This window comes from Mytilus edulis, chromosome 5 (assembly GCF_963676685.1).
Source record: "Mytilus edulis chromosome 5, xbMytEdul2.2, whole genome shotgun sequence".
NCBI classification, from domain to species: Eukaryota; Metazoa; Mollusca; class Bivalvia; order Mytilida; family Mytilidae; genus Mytilus; species Mytilus edulis.
In genome coordinates, this window is record NC_092348.1 from 71194345 (window position 1) to 71210767 (window position 16423).

The window sequence follows — 16423 nt, forward strand, 5'->3', positions numbered from 1 at the left end:
TTAACTTTACCTTCATAACACTAAATATTGCTACTGAAAAGGCGCAATTACTACACATTTATCTGTAGACTCATTTTTATTGAAAGAATACAGAAACAAGAGAATAATAAGTTAAATTAAAAAAAAATGTAAACAAAGAAATATATATCTTATAATTCATAAATAGAATAACCATTAATATGAGTATCATAGCTTAGTAAAAATTAATACAAAAATATCAGAGACTCCATATGCGTAACGCTACTCTTGTAATCTTTACATCTACATATATAGCACTGAATCATATCCCATAGAACTAGTCGCAATTTTCGCATTTTTAGCAAGTTGTTTTGTTCGGTATAATAAATCACTTAAATATCGGTTATGAGAGTTATAGCAAGTCTTTGTCCTTTCGATATTAGCTATTGCCATCGGCTTCGGTTCGATCAAGAGTCGATATCTTCGGCCAAAAAACTTGCTATTACCCTCATAACCAGTTAATAGCATAGGTGTATACTTATTTTTCTGCAGAAGTCTTTGGTGTTTTTCTTAGTCAAAACAATTTATTCAAAGTTTTTCGATGCCATTAACCAAAAGAATTCTTTTTCAAAATTGAACACTATAAAGTATGGAAAAGTATGGATTAAGAATGGTTATTTTTTCATCTGCATGCTTGGCGACAATATTTGTTTCATCAAATTGGGGATCAGAATATTTTTTAAGAACAAACGATAACCCTCCTTGCAGTTAAATGGTCGTTTCTAAACGCAAATGACAAAGGTTTCAAAGTAATGACAATATCCATTGCGTCGGAGAAGAAAAATATCAAAATAATCACATATCAAATTCGCTAAGTATATAATCACATTTCTTATCATGAAGTATTTCATTTGATTGTTTGTTTTGAAACTGCTCTGCTTAGCAAAATATATGTTTGTTCAATTCAGTGCTTACTATGTCCACATAGCAATATTGCAAATGAAAGAAATGAATCTCATTTATAAAATATAGATAAAAGGCGTTTTCGATACTAATCTTTCATACTATAAACGACATGTTCCCTGAAAAAATAAAAGTTTTGTATTTTGTTTGCATGAAGTTTCCACAGTCCTAACCTTTAGTAGTAATAAATGCCAAAAATGTATATAAAGCCACTTTTGCTTTTCTCTATATATCTGTCCACTGATACAACCAACCACTCTTTTATAAAACAAAGGACAAGAGGCCCATCACGGCGTAAACGCCGTCACAATCGTAAACATTAAATATCACATATATCAGTTTTCACTGTAAAACAAATATTTTCATATGAAGGCAAACAAACTAATGAAAACACTTTATGGCTCATTTCAAAAGATTTCAAACAAAGTTCAAAACGTATATCATATTATGCAAAGTATTACAACACTGGAAATGAACATTAACAATAAATGTAATAATATATATGTAGGATATTTGTTTGCTATCCTATTAGTAATTGTAAGAAATTTGTTAAATCATTACAAAAATTTAAAAAAAAATCATAATAAGAGTAAACACTATCAAACTAATAACACAGGCAATAACTTTATAATACAAAATATTGCATCATGGTTTCTTAAGTTTGCTTTATTCCATAAGCTCTAGATGGGGTTTTACAATATAGAGAAAAAGGACAACACATGCAGAATAATGAGTAACACAAATTAGAAACAGAGAAAAATACACCACTAAAGAATAGAGTATAATTGGGTGCCAATTATAATGAAAGTAATTGTTTGTAAAAATGGAGAAAGAACAGATTCTTAAAACAAAACAAAGGTAAAGAATAAAGATAAATGAAGCAAACTTCAATCGAGAAACTCGTATGAGAAGAAATCGGAAACATTATGTCTTGCAAATTTAAACAGTAGTTAAATGATGCTATAGCAATGATAAAACATAGAAAAAATATAGGGAACTGAAGCATTTGAAAAAACCCAACAGTTTTAATTATGCTACATGGTTGAGTATTTAAGTTTCATCAATGTATACAAACTACAAAAAACACATAATTTCATACATCTTCTTATATTAAACACTGTACTTTCTAAATTAATTAACTTAAGAGTATTTTACATTTACATTTCACATAAATTTAAAATTTCTTAAAGGAACAATTACCCTTGGCTGATGATTTTAACCCATATTTGTGTTTTGAGCAAATATTAATTAGATAGAGAGAAAATGAAATAATACATTTTTAATTTGAATTGTCTTTATGATTAAATATAAATTTAAATAAGTCTTTGGTATAATATTACCTATCAAAATCCTAAACATTTCATACATATAGCTGTATTCCTTTCCAATTATTTGCTCTAAGAGTTATACAATGTCAAGCTAATTGCATCCGATCCTATTTTGTTTTTGTCATCGCTGAGACAGTATTTAGTGCCTCTTTCACAGCAACTGTATCTGGATGATTGTCTCCTAGGAACATAACATGGATCTTGTACGACTCTGTAAACTGAAATCTTGCCTTCTCAAAATGGTTTGTTCCAAAATAGAAAGCTCCTAGATTGTACCTGAAACAAAAGCACTCTACATAAGCGCCTTCATTTATATTGATACGACTTTAGCTATTTCATATACCACATGTAGTATATTGATAGAAACATAAGGCAATGTGGTTTACTTACCAGTGAGACAACTAACTTCCAGAACAATAGAACATGGGTTGAATCAATGAAAGGACGCCATACGGGCTTGATCACGTCATGAGTCATAATCGACTAACATTTCACAAGTTTTTATCTAAAAGCACATCTGTTCAACTTCAACTCAGTTTAATTGTAAGGGTTCGTGTTTCTTCAATATTTTTTGACATATATAAAATAATATCATAATAATGTATGACATTTGTTATCCGTTCGTTTGATGTGTTTATATTTTGATTTTGCCATTTGATTACAGACCCTCCGTTTTGAATTTTCCTCGGAGTTCGGTATTTTTGTTTTTTGTTATTTAATTATTTACATCATGTTTTGTGTATTAAATAAACTGTCATCCGTAGGAGTGCAAGTTTAATCACCTAGTGTTGAGATTTAAGCAAAAAGGATGCAGCAGATACTAAAAGGGGATATTTAATAGGTCATTAGTCGATGATTATTTGAAAAACACAATGACTTAAAAAAACTAAAAAAAGACAAACGAATTAAAAATTAAAACACAACAGAAGAGTAGATAACTTAAGACAATGCAACATGCACCCCGAAAATTATAACAGCTAGGGTGATATCAGGTGCTCCTGACGAAAAGGCAAATTAATTTTTTACTATTGGCACGTAGTAACTACAAATCCGGCGATTACTGTAATTCGGTAGTCACAATAAAAAAAGAGAACAGGATTGTGGCTACAACAAGGATATCGGCTCACGTCTTTAAATAATCATCCTTTGCACAAATATTCCAAAATGGTCAACTAACTCGTGATGATGTTTGCAGTATTTCCCATATCATGACTTAAACTTTACCACTTCGAAACCTTGGTTCAATAGCTTCCTTATCCCAAGTGTACAGTAATAAATCTTAGCTTTTGTGTTATGGACCTAGATAGGTTATAGGTTTTGGTAATGATTAATAAAATTGTCACAATTTATTCATATTGATTTCTATAAAATATCAACGAAACAAATAATTACAAACCTTATGGATCCTGTTCCTAAATAATTATTGCCATATGTTTCTAATATAATGGACAGAGCTGCTTCATATAATTGTCCTGCCATGACGTCATTCTTATCATCATATACCAGTCCGATCTCGTTTAATACAGCAGCCGTGCGTGGATGATTGGTACCAACTTCACTCCTCGTAACCTTCAAATCCTGCATGTAATAGGCAAGTGCCTCATCTACACGACCTTGTTTGTAAGACAACTGTCCAAGCTGAAAAGAAATAGCAACAGGAGGATTAGGCCGATGATCTCAATGAATTTTAACATCAATTGTTAAAGAATTATATAAAAAAAAAATGATGTTAGTACATATATAGCGGTTATCGTCGAACAAAAATATATAAACGCATATATGCAAAGCGAGAAATGTCATCTTTGAAGGATTGTAATGGATGATAAACTACTAAAACGCTAATAGAACGATTGTGAAAACCCTGTAAAGTGGCTTGCGGCGATTTCATTTTTTTAAAAGTATAAATGGAAATAAAACAATCCGAAATTGATCAGTTCTTATACTAATAATACAATTTGTTTTAAAAACTCAATATCATTGCAAGATACACAACGTAAATAAATCATCTGATTTAAAAATATATCTACCGGACTAAATGAGCTAACCAAGACTATCCAAAATAAAAACATATTTATATGAGTATTAAATAATTTCGCAATAAATTGTATCTTGCCTTTGTCAAAATAGCAGCTACAAAATGATGCTTCTTTCCAAGAACAAAGGTTGCTAGTTCCAAAGCTCTGGTCATTAATATCTTAGCTTCAAACATGTCTTCCTTGTTAATGTAAACGGTAGACAAGCCAAGGAGTCCTTCACACAACTAATAGATATTAAACACAAATAAAACAAAATTATATATCAACACCAAAGCATCTCATACTAACACTATAATTCAACTATTCTACATTTATGGTTTTATAATTTTTTTATATGGTACTGTTGCCAAAATGTATTTCAGCAATAAATAGTTATATGTTGATATCACATGTGTATGAAAGACATGTCTCATAAGAAACACAAAACCGGGTTCTTAGACTGTTTGTTTACCAACAGCGATTTTTGAAATAATGTATCAAACTAAATGTTATAATTTTAACACTTTTATGGATATCATTCTACAGGCTGCGCTTTGCACGCATGACATTATTATACGTGTTGTTTTCAACTTTTTAGAAATAAATCTGTATTGGCATTTATATAATTATACTTGCGACAGTATTATTATTAACATTGATGTTTTGCGTGTTGCCAACAATATGTATTTCGATTAATTCTGTCCCTTACATTAATGTCTTTCAGATGTATAAGCCATATGTCCCTCTTAGTTATACAAAGGAAATTGATCATACCTGCAGATTTTGACCCGGAGACCGAATTCTGTTTTGTCTATTTATTGCATCATTGTACACTAAAACAGCCTTGTCATATTCTCCTAGTTGACGATACACAGTTCCCAGATCATGTAATCCCTAAAACAACAAAAACATGTTTATTTCACAGCATCGCAAACTAAATAAGACATGTACATTCAAGATAAGACATTTGTGGATGGATCGGTATGCCAGATAAAAAAAAAAAGGAAACTCGTAGAATTAAAGAGCATCACAATAAACAGCCGGAGAACCATATTGTGCGACTGTCATGTAGGTGAGGGTTTTGGCTAATCGTTTGATGTGTTTAGGCATTGGATTTTGAAAATTGATTTCGGACTTTCAAAAGGTTTTGGATTTTTCCCAATAGTTTGGTATTTTGGTTATTTTACTTTTTACTGAATTATATAACTAATAAAAGTAAACAAAATATTACAATTGTAAACGTCGATACTCTACAACGCTGAATTTACCGTAATGACATCAGGATGTTTACAGCGATATTTCCAACTCTGACTGAAAGGGTCGTATACAATAGTTCCATATGATTCCCCGAAGTTCATTTCCAGTTGCTTTATTAGTGTCTTGTATACAGTCTTGGCTGCTTCCATTAATCCAAGTTTTAGGAAAAACTTTCCGAGATTTCTGAAAATATATAGACATAATAGATTTAAAATTGGAAATGGAAATGGGGAATGTGTCAAAGAGACAACAACCCGACCAAATAAAAAACAACAGCAGAAGGTCACCAACAGGTCTTCAATGTAGCGAGAAATTCCCGCACCCGGAGGCGTCCTTCAGCTGGCCACTACACAAATATATACTAGTCCAGTGATAATGAACGCCATACTAATTTCCAAATGTACACAATAAACTAAAATTAATATAATACAAGACTAACAAAGGCCAGAGGCTCCTGACTCGGGACAGGCGCAAAAATGCGGCGGGGTTAAACATGTTTGTGAGATCTCAACCCTCCCCCTATACCTCTAACCAATGTAGAAAAGTAAACGCATAACAATACGCACATTAAAATTCAGTTCAAGAGAAGTCCGAGTCTGATGTCAGAAGATGTAACCAAAGAAAATAAACAAAATGACAATAATACATAAATAACAACAGACTACTAGCAGTTAACTGACATGCCAGCTCCAGACTTCAATTAAACTGACTGAAAGATTATGATTTCATCATATGAACATCAGGCACAATCCTTCCCGTTAGGGGTTTAGTATCATACCATCATAACATATATGAGAAGAACATAACCCGTGTCATGCCAACAACTGTTTTTAGAATAAATGTGTTTAGTTCCGATGCAAAGACCTTATCAGTGACTCAATATTAACGCCAAAATATGCAATCTTTAATGACTTGACAACAGTATCGTAATTATATCCCTTCTTAATAAGTCTATTCAAAGGTTTTGTAAGTTTCTGAGGTTAATATAAATAAACAATTTATACAAAATTATGATAATTTTGTTTAATGCCCAATACAGTGGCAAATTGATGCGAATATCAATGTTGCTACCCTTCTGATAAAATTATAGGTGTCAAGCCAAAGTGGAAAATACAGGATAAGCAGTAACAAACCATTCTGATCAAATGATAAGTTGTTTCAACCTTTGTCTTGTTATCTGCCTAAAAACAGTAGTAGTACTTTAATGTATCTTGAACAAAATAATGTAGCATTTTAAATAGCATTAAACAAGTTATAAAATTGTTTCATTGTTTCGTAACGGTAAGGACTAGACAATGATTCTAGAATTTTGGTGTGCAAAGAAGGGTTTTTATCTTCAATGTTTCATAAATGTCAGTTTGTATTCGGATACATTCATATTGAACGGCGTAGGAAGGCAAATTAATTATGTAGGTACATACTCATCATATACCATATACTGGCTTATTTTGAATTTGATTGACTATCAAAATGGTGATTTTTGATAAATTACCTGTACAGTTTGCAGTAATAAGGAACATTTTCCATTATTACACTCTTTGGAACCTTTGCTAATGCAGACATGTATGCTTCTCCTGACAATGAAAATCCGCCAAGCTACAACAAAATATGATCGTTGTGATAAATACTGAGTGAATTATCATTGTTTGAATGAATCTGAAATATCCATCCATTAAACGTTTGTAGTTAACATGAAAGCCGACAATAGGTACAGTGTAACATAAAAAACATATGACCGGTGCGTCGACTGGACTAGGGTTTCAAGCTATGCATAACTCGACGTACAAATACTTGCTTTGTCAAATTTAAACAAATGGGGATTGGCCACAACATGAAAATATACAGACTACTGTTCTGGTTTTTGAAAAGTTCAGACTGCGGAAGCATGTCTGTTGTAGGTATAAACCCAGACAAATATTAATGCTGACCGTAAAACTTGTGATGTGTAGATATCAGTAAGTGTTTTGATTATAACCTGGACGCCAAAGTTTGTGCGTCTGTTTCTTGGTCTAAAAAATGAAGGCCGTATAATGTGAACACAAACACGTGTAACGTAAGATATTGAGATGCAAATTTCAAAAGAGTTGACAGAAGAATTTTATAACAGCAAATGTAAAGTTGACAAACAGAAAAATGTAGTTCTTACATTTGTCATAGGCTCAGTTGAAGTCGTCCAATTATATCAATATCACAAAAATGGCTAAGATACACGTAGTTAGTTTAGGTCTTTAGTTTAAGATTGATGGAGTACATGAGATTCAAACTTTAACTAAAATAAAGGCAATTAAATGACCTTACGTCCTTAATATGTCTCTTCCTTGATATAAGGTTTGCTGAACATCTGTTTTATATACGAACATAAAAGGTCGTCCGATAAGGTCACATTAGAAAACCAATCTTCTCAAAATATCAAGCACTCAAGCATTTCAAATCAAATCGTAAAAATTATGAAGCAAGTCAACAATATATATTGAATGCTGTTGAATTGTTTTAATGAAGTTCAATATTTACCGTCTTCCATGCTTTAACCAACTCAAAAATTCCATCTTCATTATCTGAAAGCCTATAGAATACATCTAGATCCGATACTGTAGTTTTCAGTCTCTCTAATTCATTGGCTCTGGTTAAAAGGAACGGTAGTTCTTCAACCTGATAGAAAATGTTAAAGATACAGTGTATTCTGCATTATGCATGAGGCCTCTCATGAGGGTGTCTAAGTAATCACATCATCACAAATGTAATGTTAAAATAATCACATAATCTTTAATAATTATTTATTAAGAAGATAACCAAATAATCAAAAATACAGTCCTAGATTATTAAATAATCAAATAATCATTAAATATTTGGTCTGGTAATCAAATAATCACACAATTAAAAAAAAAACCAAAAACACGAGGAGGCTCATTCGTGGTATACAATTCTTTTTGGTATATCCTAGGTACGAGTATTCGGCAAACTCATAAATGTATCATATTTGAAGTGGCTTGAATTTAGACACGCAAACCCACGCAATCAAATATCCAGGAATATCAAAATTTTCCACATTTCACCGAACTTAAAACACCGGAAAATAAATGATTACACAGTAGCTAGTGTATTGCGTATTTACAATTGTTGGAAAAATAAGAAGGAAATCAAAGAAAATTTCAAAAATATATACAAGTTCATAAACGGATTTGAAATCAGTTTGGAATATTAAGATTCTTCAAATGATTAAAAATAAACGTATTATATTACTTTCTAAAAAGCAGAAACAAAGTTCAGTATATAATAATAATTGTAACCACGACTAACTTAATGCACATTTTAATACAATCCCAAAATAAAAAGTAAAAAACAAAATTACTGAACTCCTAGGAAAATTAAAAAACGGAAAGTTCCTAATCTAATGCCAAACTCAAATGATAAAACGCATCAAACGAATGGACAACAATTGTCATATTCCTGACTTGGTACAGGCATTCTCAAATGTAGAAAATGGTGGATTGAACCTGGTTTTATAGCGTTTTTTAAAACATACATATATATGAATGATATTTATCCATAAGATACATACTGTCCTGTTACTTGTTTCTTTTGAAACAAAGAAATTAGCTAGACGTAGGTATCCATTCCTTTTAGCCTCGGCATCTGACAAGTATTTCTTTTCGACGGCTTGTCTAAGATGGTCATGAAAGAAATTCAGCAATCCATTCCGATTGACCAGATTTTCATAAAGTGATAGATAGAAAGGTGACCACACAGCACTTGTAACCTAAAACATATAAAATAAAAATCAATAACACAAAAGTACATATTGTCATATAAGGGCATTCACTCTATTGTATCAGGGATTAACTGACGATTTTGGAAATAAGATTTATTTGTAAATCTTGTCTTGTCGATCAGTTTTGCTTTTAACGTCTCTATTAATATATATTTTAGTTTTTAAGATGAAGAGCAAGAACGAAAAATTAGTAGAAACCGTCATCTCAAGGCAAAAACTCTAAGAAGAAGACGAGTGACAACTTCAGCTATGTTGACTTATTTGAAGATCTAGACTTCCATGGTATTGTTTGTATCCTTTACAGTTCCTATCATTCTTTTATTGTTTTCTAAATAAAAGCCAAAAACAAAACAAAATTGATGAAAATTGACAGAATGTTCATCTCAATATTACATACATGGTTGCTACTTTGTGATTGAAACTATCATTAACATCTTAACTTTTTCATCAGTTTTCAAGTTTAAAAGAAGAAAATCTTCGCCAGTGAGAACAAAAATCTTAAAATTTACTACAAAACAGAATGAAACAGTTTTTACAACACACAATTACCTCAATGGTGGATAAGCACAAACGCACAATTTCAGATAGCATCAAGTAATAACAAATCACTTAAAACAATTTAATCTAAACATTTGTTTTGGTATTTGTCAATGTATACCTACATCCAAGAGCTCAACTATTTCAGACTCAGACATTCCTTTATTTGCGCACCATAAAGCTGTAGTTGTATCACGCACAAGGTGCTTCCTGTAAAAATAAATAAAACATATGGTTATGATGTTTCTGTTTAGGTATAAACGTTAGTCTTTAAAATAAAATAAAAAAGAAATTTTATATACAAAAAAGTGGAAGATACCAAGGGGATATCAAAACAACTTAGTCGAAGAAAAACGTAAAACGCCATGGAAAAATATCCAAATGATAAACAGACGAAGAAGTTTACAATTCTCCCAATTATAGACCAAAGACTGAGCACCACGAGCCCTACATTCAAGAAAAATCACTCTATAGTTTATGCGCATATACAAGCACAACAGTTTTGAATCTTCAGCGGTTTATGACATTGCTGTGTCCGAGAGCTGAAAACGTTTATGAAAGTTAGCCCTTTGAGCCGATTGAGAGATAATTTGATAAGTTGTTTTGCCGCGAAAAAGTAAAATTGTTTTCATATCATAAACGTGATCATATCAAACTAAGTATGACATCACGTGACTTTGGCCGTATTATGTTATATTTCCCCATACAAAATGCATGGGTGCTTCAATACAATTCAATTTTCTAATAAATCTGACCCGTTTTTTTCAACTTTTGCAACTCTATTTTTTGTATTTGAATATTATTCAAAATTTATCAGAAATGCATTTTGAAGTGTCGATTGTGTTTTCAATCACCGCGTATAATTCATGACGAATCTGTGCTATTTTTGTTGTTGATATTTAAATACATTCGATTTCAAATTAATTGATAAATATTAAAGTGTGAAATGAACAAGAAGTGGGAACATATATTTTGACAGTTGAACAGCTCCCAGAAAATAAATAACACTGAATTATAATCATTTGAGACTTTATTCTTTTTCTCCCCTTTTCTGTATAAATCATTCCAATTTCGAAAAAATATGTTAAAACTTTTTGTAGAATTTTTTTCCCCGTCTTATGAGTGAAAATACATAATGTCCAAAAGCAGAGAGAGAAAAATAATATCCAACAATACGGATAAATGCTCTGTTCCTTTTACAGTAATGTACCTTGACAAACAGGTGAAGTTGGATCAATGTTATAATGTAAAATAACAACATATTGTTAGGTATTGTAGAGGAATTGTGTCAAACCAAAAGCACAAAGTGACATTAACATCTAGTATACACATGTGTTTCAAGAATGTTCATTTTGTTATATACACACGTTTTCTGTAATGTACCACTATAATTATTTTCTCTTACCTGTGTTTACAACTGAAGAAATAAATACCATAAAGAACATTATTAAATTTAATATTATGAGAAACTCTTCGATAAGTTCACTTTTGCTTCAAAACAATTAGATATGAATGTTACACGATAATTGTTTTGAACAAAATACTGTCAATTATATTGAAAATTTAAATTCTGTCTTGTCTTTCAGAAATACTCTGTCTGAATTATAAAATTATACGAAAACATGCTAAATTTAGGATATTCAACTCTCATGACAAGTTTTGAAGAATCATATTCCAAAAGTGTATTTGTATATTGCCTGACATATTTAGAAGAAAGGATGGCAAAATTGGTCTGCAGAGTATTCGAAAATACATAAACCGTTTTTCGATATAGCGTAAGGCCAAGAAAAACAATATAATTATCTGTTATCCAAAAACGTGATGGAAAAAAAGGGTAGATAGGTAGGCAATATAATTTTATTTTACAAAGATTGTTTAGCTGGTTAGTCCGACTTTAACAGTGCTTGTTCTAAAATGGCATACAAAACGTTAAGAGTAAGCACTAAAAATAAGGGTATGTAAGGTAAGCGGAAACACAGGTACTTTTTTTGCCAAAGCATATTTACAATTTTTTTTTCCTGTTTCATTTCAGTGTTCGATAGTTTCGTTGATGTGTTTCACTCGGTTTTAGTTTGTAATCTGGGTTTGTTTTCTCTTAATCGATTTATGACTTTTGAACAGCGGTATACTACAGTTGCCTTTATTTAACTAGAGCTTATGTTCAAACGAATTCAGCATACTATGATATAAATCGTAAGACATTTAACTGTCGTTATTGTCAATGTTTATATTTTTTGTTACTTTAATATCGCTGGTCATTTAATTATGTAAGCTTTTTCAAGAAGAATTTCTGTTCAAAACATAAACACTTAAGAAACTTAACACATGATATGTACATATTAATATAGTTTCACGGTAAAATTCATAAAATTATCATCAAAAAAGTTAAAACATGTTTATGCATTTAAAAGCATATATACTTGAGCAAAAAATAAAAATCTGAATAGAATGTTGTTTAAAAAAAGTATGGAAATAAATTAAAAAGAAAAAAATATATTTTAAGTTTTAAGTTATGTATTTTGCTCAAACATTTTTGAATATCAGAACATTTTATTATTTCAACAAGTTTGACATCATCATTTAACTTTGAGAAATTGTCAATATATTTTGAACATTCGAACAACAATTCAAACCTAATGTGATCATATAAAGAGCAATTTAAAAGATTTTTTTTCCAGTTTCTACACTATTTAAGGACAAAATTTACAAAGTCTATTTTCTAGTGCTGTATGCGGCCTGGTGTACCTGCCAGTCTCGATGGCTAACGGAAGCGAGCCGACGCGGAACAAGGCTAGGTTACGTCTCTACGAGCGTGGTATAATTTATAATCATATATCCCATTGAACTTGAAATAATGGATACTACGGGTTCTAGAACTGCTTCATACCTTGATCTTTTCGTAAATATTGACACAGATGGACGACTTCAGACGAATATATATGATAAACGGGACGATTTCAATTTCCCAATTATCAATTTCCCGTTTCTCATAAGAAACATACCCTCTGCCCCTTCGTATGGTGTTGACATTTCTCAATTGATACGTTATTCTCGTGCATGTTCACACTATACGGACTTCATATACAGGAGTGTGATCCTAACGCAGAAACTGCTCCAACAAAGTTATGAGGAGGACAGATTAAAAATGACACTCCGTAAATTTTACAGATACCATCACGAATTGGTTGATCCATACGATGTGTCTTTGTCCAAACTATTTAAGGACATTTTTAACACGTGTTAGATTGTGGTTTGTCATTACGTCGTCTGATATTTTAATGACCATACGTGACTTATTCCCGATTGTGACTGTTTGCTGAGTATGAATTCGCATTGCTATAAGACGTGTCACGGTACTTTTCTATCTCAAATTCATGTATTTGGTTTTGATGTTATATTTGTTATTATCATCGGATGTTGTATTATGTCTTAACGTTTGTAGTTATAAATCTTATTTTTTCTGTCATATTCGTGTGTTATGGTAACGATAATTAATCACCAAGTTATCTGTTATTCTCATCGAATTTTGTATTATGTCTTAACGCTTGTAGTTATAAATCTTATTTTTTTCTGTCATATTCGTGTGTTATGGTAACGGTAATTAATCACTTATTATAAAATATTCAATTATTTTACTACAAGTCCCGATTTCCAAATTCCATGAAAAAGATGGCGTTTTAAATAAAAACACGAGGTCGGTGACCCCATTTTTCATTTGCTCTTTTTTAAAGCTTTTACTTAGCGTGAAGGGAAAATAAAATATAAGGAAGATATTATTGGTAGATCTGAATAGAAGGATTTGTTTTTAAACAAGAGATGTACCCGGTCACTTCTGAATGGCAACAAGTTTCTGCTCTATATGCGACATCAATCCTGTCGTTCATGCAAGTACTTATCCGATGAAAATGCGGTTGCTTTTATACTTTAATTTAAACAAAATACCCCAACTTAATCTTACAAGGAAAAAAAATTAAATGAAAATTTTTATTTTTCAGACAATGATGATTTCATTTATTGCCATGGACAAGAGAACACCATCAATATATAGTTTGAAGCTTTACCTTGCATTATCTCCCTTTTCAAAGTCTTCCTCGAGTCTGTCCAAAATTTTGGCGAACAAGTCCTGTGGAGTATCTGCAGACAAATATTCTTGGATTTTCTCTGTGAGTGTTCGAAATGACCCATACATACGAACCTACAATATATTTTATGTAAGTGTGTGTTTTATTTTTTTATGGATTATTTTGATAAATGCTACAAGGCATCCAACAGATTAAGCTATGACAGACATGCCAAAAATAACGTCATTATCAATTACATCTTCTGCAAGTTTCCCATTCTTGTTTATAATAAGTATAATAATCATTATTGAAATGAAAACGTATGTTGTTAATCTCTTCTTGAAGCATTTATTTATATATGGGTAAATAATAGGACTGGTATAGAAAGTTTTCAAAATTTGTATTGATGAAATATAATCTAATTAGTGTTGCACGATTACCCAGTCAAACGTTGTACGGTAGAATAATGATAATTATTAAATAAAAAAAGATACATATTTAAAACTTTTGCAAATAATTCAGCAAAGGATGAGGTTCTGTCAGTTATCTGGTTTTACAAGTTTACCCATTTAAGGCAGCACCTATTTCAAATTTGAAATCACTTAGTACATACAGGATTCTAAACACCAATAACTGATAAATGTTAGACAAATGTTAGACTTAACTAAGTTGTGGATTCCCAAAATCATAACACATAAGAAACTCACCTCGTCTAGTAGCGATTTTAAATACAAAGGATTTGATGTCTGTTTAACCGAAACAATCATTTCCTTTTGTTGTTGGTTTAGAGTTTTACCATAAATTCCTTCCAGGTACTCAGTAAGAATCTGCATCTTTTGTGAGTCTTGTAGAGGTTGTACTTGCATACTTGGCCATCCAGCTTGATTGCAAGCTGTCATTGCCTGCATATGTAAAAGAATTATCAATGTTTATAACCGGAAGTGTATTTGTTTGTTTTTAATTATTGTAATTCAACAGAATCCACAATAAGTCATGCAATTTGTCATTATGAAAAACAAGATAATTAAGAGTATAAGAACTATCAATAACTATTCTTAACACAATTTCATGACAAAATATAAACGCTAGATATCCAATAAAGCAGCAATAATTATCACAAACAAATAAAAAACACACTTTCTTACTTTCTCATACATTATACTAAGCGGAAATGTGATGAGTTGATAAAAATTCCGATGTGTACATTTTGGCAGTAAATTTTATCGATAGATTGTATGTATTTTTACATGTCTAAATTTCCCCCCATTAATAGAACTAATTGCATAACAGTGTGGTCGACAGTAAAACGTTTGTAGGTTGTAACTTGTTTGTCAACGGCTATGATTTTATGCTCACCCAGTCTGTCAGAGGCCTTCCAGTGGGGATTGAAATATTCACTTGTTACACATTCCAATACATAAAATGAAACTTTCTTTTTACAAAGCTTGAAAGGAATTTGTTTTAAATATTTATCATAATCATCACATACAACCGTGTCATTTATAAGAATAATAATGTTCAGAGATGATATTATTTAATAATAATAAAAAAATAGGTTTATCCATTGTAAAAAAAACTATTAAGTTGATGGGGTTAATTCACAAAATATCTCATTGATTAAGAGCACAACTACGGTGTGATCATTTAAGAATGGCCTACTATTTATTCAATGCGTATACATGTGGGGTTTGTTTGTGAAGAGTTCTGGATAATTAAAAAATCATTTGATTTTTTTGTTTAATACCATAAAAAGATTCATTCTTTCACATATTTGTCACTTTGCCTTATCTTCAAGTCCAACACAATTTCTCACGTTTCTTACAAAACTTATATTCTTGTGATGTATTCTTTTGTTGAAAAAAAAATGTATAGATATAGATAGATATAGGAAGATGTGGTATGAGTGCCAATTAGACAACTCTTCTCCCAAGTAATAATTCATGAAAGTAAACCATTATAGGTCAAGGTACGACCTGCAACACGGAGCCTTGGCTCACACCGAACAGCAAGTTATAGAGGGCCCCAAAACTACTAGTATAAAACCATTCAAACGGGAAAACCAACGAGAAACGAAAAACACATATGAACTACATAAACAGACGACATCATGCATTGTTAATTTTAAAGCCAATTAAAAAAAGTAAAAAAAATAATCTGAAAGAACGTGCGATATCATATTAGGAAAATTGATGGTCAAACCATAACAAAAAATCAAGTAAAGAATTTTAAGTATTCAACCTTTATAGCTTGCTGTTCGGTGTGAGCCAAGACTCCGTGTTGAAGGCCATTTTTATTTATTTTCAAATTACAAAGGTTATTCCTGATTAGTATTTTTAATTATTTTATTTAGGCGTTTAGAACCTTTGGTGACCTCACAGTTTAAATTTCTATGATAAGTACGTCGTGAGCAGTGGGCATTACAGACGAACGTTCACCTAATTTTCCCCAGTCAATGAATGGCCATAGCTACACTGTTATGCATTTCATTCTAGTAAACTTGGTCATGTAGTAGTACTAATCACGATTAATGGCCTA

General features: G+C 31.2%; 1 protein-coding gene across 3 annotated transcripts in view; it reads right to left on the minus strand.

The window, feature by feature from the left end:
* Positions 1-305: 305 nt before the first annotated feature.
* The window catches only part of LOC139524378 (uncharacterized), an 85538-nt gene continuing 69420 nt past the window's right edge, over positions 306-16423 (minus strand). For all 3 annotated transcript variants that reach the window (XM_071319147.1, XM_071319145.1, XM_071319146.1), the window contains 11 exons: positions 14596-14790; positions 13889-14022; positions 9953-10037; positions 9081-9278; positions 8033-8170; positions 7014-7117; positions 5533-5704; positions 5039-5158; positions 4363-4509; positions 3646-3887; positions 306-2525 (listed from right to left, as the gene is read on the minus strand). In XM_071319147.1, coding sequence (XP_071175248.1) covers positions 2357-2525; positions 3646-3887; positions 4363-4509; positions 5039-5158; positions 5533-5704; positions 7014-7117; positions 8033-8170; positions 9081-9278; positions 9953-10037; positions 13889-14022; positions 14596-14790 — 1704 coding nt within the window. In that variant the 3' untranslated portion in view covers positions 306-2356. The remainder of the gene's footprint in view (positions 2526-3645; positions 3888-4362; positions 4510-5038; positions 5159-5532; positions 5705-7013; positions 7118-8032; positions 8171-9080; positions 9279-9952; positions 10038-13888; positions 14023-14595; positions 14791-16423) is intronic.